This window comes from Clytia hemisphaerica, unplaced genomic scaffold (genome assembly GCF_902728285.1).
Source record: "Clytia hemisphaerica strain Z4C2 unplaced genomic scaffold, Clytia hemisphaerica genome assembly, whole genome shotgun sequence".
Taxonomy (NCBI): domain Eukaryota; kingdom Metazoa; phylum Cnidaria; class Hydrozoa; order Leptothecata; family Clytiidae; genus Clytia; species Clytia hemisphaerica.
In genome coordinates this window covers 208,939-214,083 of record NW_027103979.1, presented here as the reverse complement: position 1 = coordinate 214,083, position 5,145 = coordinate 208,939, and the positions used below count along the sequence as shown (strand labels likewise).

General features: G+C 36.3%; 1 protein-coding gene across 1 annotated transcript; it reads left to right on the top strand.

Moving 5' to 3' along the window:
* On the top strand, window positions 1-4,346 carry LOC136810874 (sphingolipid delta(4)-desaturase DES1-like). The gene is made up of 2 exons (XM_067067465.1): window positions 1-170; window positions 2,721-4,346. The coding sequence occupies exons 1-2, from the start codon at window positions 89-91 to the stop codon at window positions 3,719-3,721; spliced, it is 1,083 nt and encodes a 360-aa protein (XP_066923566.1). The 5' UTR covers window positions 1-88; the 3' UTR covers window positions 3,722-4,346.
* Window positions 4,347-5,145: the final 799 nt, after the last annotated feature.

The following is a 5,145-nucleotide window of genomic DNA, read 5'->3' as shown; positions in this document are numbered from 1 at the left end:
AGTTCACATCAGTGGAACGATCAGGTGTGAGGCGTAGCTTTCTTCACAGAAAATCTTCTCAGCATTTTCTTAGTCAACCGAAAGAAACATGGGAGCTGCAGTTACTCGAGAAGACTTTTTCTGGAGCAGTGACAATGAACCACATGCCAAAAGAAGAAAGGAGATTTTAGGTAAGAACTCAGCTCGATCCATACGAAAACTTTTAGAGAACAAAGAAAGGTTTCTGAGTGTTTGATAGCCGTGCCCTTATATGCCTTGTTTAAGTTTTGTTTTATACTAGCTTTTACAGTGAGAGCAGTGAAATTGTCATTTTAAGTACTCAGGTTCCTACGATGAAATCAGCAGGAAAATTGCATCAGTGGAGGCTAACATTTGTACACCCATCAAATGAATGACCAGGCTGGTCATTAAAATACAAAGTTATATCAAAACAAAATGGTAGAGTAGAGCTGCATAGTTCATTTGTTTTGGTATTTTGCTGCTTTGATGATTGGTCAGTCATTTGATGGCTATCAGTCAGGTACATCCTGGCAATTATGAACGGGGTGAGCATTTGCATGGGGTATTCGTCACCCAGTGTAAATGAGATAGGACGTCTCAGGCTAAAAGCGTAAAAATTAATAATTAAATGAACTTCAAACTGAAAATGGGAAAAAAGGAAGAAAACTGGGAACTTTATTTTTTCGTTAAAAGTTTCTTCAATCTTCAAAGACAAAATTGACCCATGGAAAAAAAATTTCATCTATGCAGTTCTTTGAAATGAAGCAAAATATTTCCAACCCGGTTCAATTGCGTGGGGTATTCAGTGCTATTACATCGCTTTTGTTTTCGACCCCTTGCATTTGCCACCAATCGCGTTTTTTATATCTGAAACTCACGGTACACGTTTTTTTTTTTTTAAGAAACACACTTTTAAGAAACACGAGGCTCAGAATGCCTAAAAACTAAGAAACATCTAAGAAACATGCTGAGGCTGAGAATGAGAAAATAACTTTTTTTAATTCGGTTTTTTTAAGAACCTTTCAATGAAAACAAATGTTTGTTTTTTTGCATGAAAAATAGGCAAAAAATTTAGAAACATGTAAGAAACATTTAAGGCTCAAAAGCCCGATTTCTTAAGAAACATTGAGGCTGCTTGGGAAAACTAGTTTCTTAAAAAAAAAAAACGTGTACCTGGGGAGAGTTCCTTATTTATGGGGTCACTCACAAATCGATTTTAGGTTAGAAGAACATCAATTGACGTATATGGGTGGGTGGGTTGTTGACGTTTTTCAGAAACATCGATTTTTCATTCCATGCCAAATATTACTTCTCGCCATGTTTCTGTTTGATCGCTTCGTTTGTTTTGAAACCAAAACAAACGCCCCGTTGTTTATGTCTTTTCTTTGTTTGACGGCCTGAACGGCCCTTGAATTTTTGCAGATGGCCGTTCTTTCTGTCGCTACATACTACGGAGATAATTAATTACGGGAATTTTGTGAACAAGTTTAGAAATTATCTCCATTTCTTTTTTTTTTCAAATATAAACTATACGAGCTGTAGTGAAAATCAAGATGGCTGACGAAACAGCGATGAAGGCAGTTTTTATTGATTTTCGGGGATATCACAGGTGTTTGACGTTTTTGGGTGTGGGTGGGTGGCTCAGCTTTTAAAACGTCAATTGACATTCTTCTAACCTAAAATCGATTTGTGAGTGACCCCTTATCCTTATATAATCCATTTCTCTCATATTCAGACAGCTGACAATCTGCACCCCCTTATTAATAGGGGTATATCAAATTTTTTTGAGAAATTTGTAGGGGAGGATTCTAAGATTTGCCCATAAGAAACTAGGGGGTGGGAGTTTAGGGGAATCAAATAAGAAAGGGGGCTGGAAATTATTATGGAGTAAGAATATGTACCATCAAAACACAATAGCAGTGTAGACTTAAAGCTCTAAAACAGCATCTAATAACATGAAAACCAGAATATGATTCTTCAATGGGAATCAAAACTATAAAGTGCACTTACAAACATCAATTTGTCAGATCTGACAAAATTAATAACCGCACTGTCATCATTGACAATAAAACAAATGATTTTCTGTCAAGAGCCTTGTAAACATTCCAACAACTTCCATCGAAATGATCTATCACAGCTCAGTCTACCATTTTTAGCGCGGTCCGAGGATTGAGCCGAGAACGCTCCGCGAACTCCTGCGCAGGTGAAAACTTCAATCTGTCAATCATTTTCTCAAGCGAAGAGTACGCGAAGCGATTCTAGCTTTACGATAGTGCCGCTGGACATCAATGGATAGTATTCAATCATCATTATCCCTTTATTTTCATTCCTAGAACTTTTGCAAAAAAAAGGAAAAATAGAAAAGTTGTACTGAATTTGAAAGATCTTCTATGTGGCGTTTTTTTGCAAACTTCAAAAAACTGATTTTTGTCCCGCCTTTGCGGGACTTTGGCTTAAGTGCTTGAGTGCAGCATAGGGTACAAAGTCCAAACATGCGTTTCCCGTAATTTTTGTATGAAGAGTTAGGTCTATACTGAATTAGTGCAGCTTCTAATATTATGTTTAAAGTTTCTGTGATCTTGATTTTTGTTGCCCTGATTTTCTAGTCTTTGGGAAAGTTATCCCTGCTTTCTTGGTGTCAAAAATGTTTTCATTTCATTGACCACTTCTCAGTCATTGATATATATTTTAAAGCGACTTATTTATTTTTCTTTTTACAGACAAACATCCCGAGATCAAGAAGTTGATGGTGGTGGATCATGTTTTCAAATATAATGTCCTTGCTCTTGCATCATTCCAGCTATTTATGGCTTTCCTTATGTCTTACCTTGACGTGTCATGGCTGAATCTTGCTCTGGTCACTTATATTGTTAGTGGCACTGCCAACCATGCTTTATTACTTGCAATCCATGAAATTGCTCACAATATGGCCTTCGGTCATGTCAAACCTTTGTACAACAGGATTTTTGGTATTATTGTCAATATGCCCATTGGAGTACCCATGGCTATGTCTTTCAAAAAATACCATCTGGAGCATCATCGTTATCAAGGGCATGAGAATATAGATGTTGACATCCCAACCGAAATTGAAGCTAGACTTTTCACAACAACAATGGGAAAAGCTATCTGGATGTTCCTTCAACCCTTCTTTTATGCCCTGAGGCCGTTGGTAGTCAATCCAAAAGTAGCATGCAAGCTTGAAGTTTTCAATTTTATTCTTCAAATTGTATTTGATGTTATTATATTCCAATATTTTGGAGGCAAAGCATTGTTTTATCTCATTGCCGGATCATTGCTTGGTATGGGTCTTCATCCAGTTGCAGGTCATTTTATCTCAGAACACTATATGTTTTCATCAGAACACGATACCTACTCATATTATGGTATCCTTAATAAACTAACTTTTAATGTTGGATATCACAATGAGCACCATGATTTCCCAAATGTCCCTGGTTCATTGTTGCCAAAAGTGCGAGAATACGCTCCTGAGTATTACAACAACCTCCCTTATCACACATCATGGGTAAAAGTATTGTATGATTATGTCACAGATCCTACCATTGGCCCATACGCCCGTATGAAGCGTAAGGAGTATGTCTTCAAGAAATCTACTGCTAAGAAGAATGGAGCATCTAATGGACATGTTAACGAACAAAAAGTTGAAAACGGACATCCAAAAGAAGCAAATGGGGTGTCCAATGGCACCCATAAAGCTGATTAAAGTGCTTTCGACAGCATCAAATACTGTATAGAAATTTCGTAAAAGCAAAGTCTAATTTCAACTGTCCAGACTTGTCAAAACTGGTTGTAACAAAACACTCTTTTGAAAAGTTTGAATTTTGAGGAAGAAATAAATATATTTCCACCACCGATTTAGTTGTCAATGGTAGCGAGTGTTAGAGAATTTTTTAACAAAAACATACATATCTATCACTAAAAAATAGGGTTATTTTGTCAAATGAATTTTTAATTTACTTAGTTAGATGATAAGAATTACTTTTTAATTATATCTCTTGAAAATGTCATTAGCAACCGAATTTTTTATTAATACATTGCCACCGGGCGAGCTAAACTTAGCGACTTCTTACCGATTTCAAATTTACGATTTAATGTTAGTTGATAATTCTTACGATGGACCCGAGGTAACTTTTCTTTGCAAATTTTTCCGTACTTCTTTTCAACAAAAATCACAAATTAAGAGTGAAGTATCTTTGGAAGAGCAGTAATTTTTTATTTTACTTCTCTTCGGTAAAAGTTTTAAATCCATAAGCGAATTTAAATATTTTTAGAAGTAGTGAAACCTCAGAGCCATCGTAAATTCTTCATATTTTTATTGACATATTGTATTTATTTTGATGATCTGCAAATACTTCATTTTTTTGTTAATTTCATAGTGTTGAATAATGCTGGAAAAAGATTTTTGTCGCGCAAAAAAAATAATCTTATTCTGTTTTTGATCTTCCTCTCTTACGGTTTGGTTCAATAATACGCCGAAAGAAAATTAGCCCAACGAAAGGTTCTTGACAGTAAGAAAAAAATCCGCTAAATTGAACTTCCAGAAACCAACAAATTTAATCTATTTGCGATGTATTTCGGCTTTTTGTACTCCTAGGCTCCAAATAAACGCCCTTCCTGCTTGTTAATCCCCCCCCCCCCGGACCTTTAATAGCCCCCCCCCCCCCCCCCCCCGTCTGTTTAGCTATCAAAGAGAAAGGCCCCTTATTTTGCTCTAAATGGCCTGATTTTAGCCTGGCTCTAAATAGATGAGACAGGGGTGAGCTTACTCTTCAATATGATGTATTCAAATGATAAGGAGAGACGCTCTACATTGGAGAAAGGGAAAAACTCGATAACCCAATTTATCTGGTCGCTGGTCGTGGTCGTCATTTCTGGCATGTTAAGCCTTGTGTCCACTCCGGATAATTTTCAACGGATCGGTTTGGATCGGAATATTTTGGAAAACCGATCCGGACAGTTTTGCAATATCCACTTCAAATTTTCTGAACCAGATTCTTTCTGTTTACAATATTTATACAATGAAAATCTAATTAGTTTAATCTTCTACAGATGTTCTATTGTTTGAAATAATAGAACCGTTTCGATCCGGCACGGATCGCAAAAAAAGTTGAAAAAATCCAACTTTTT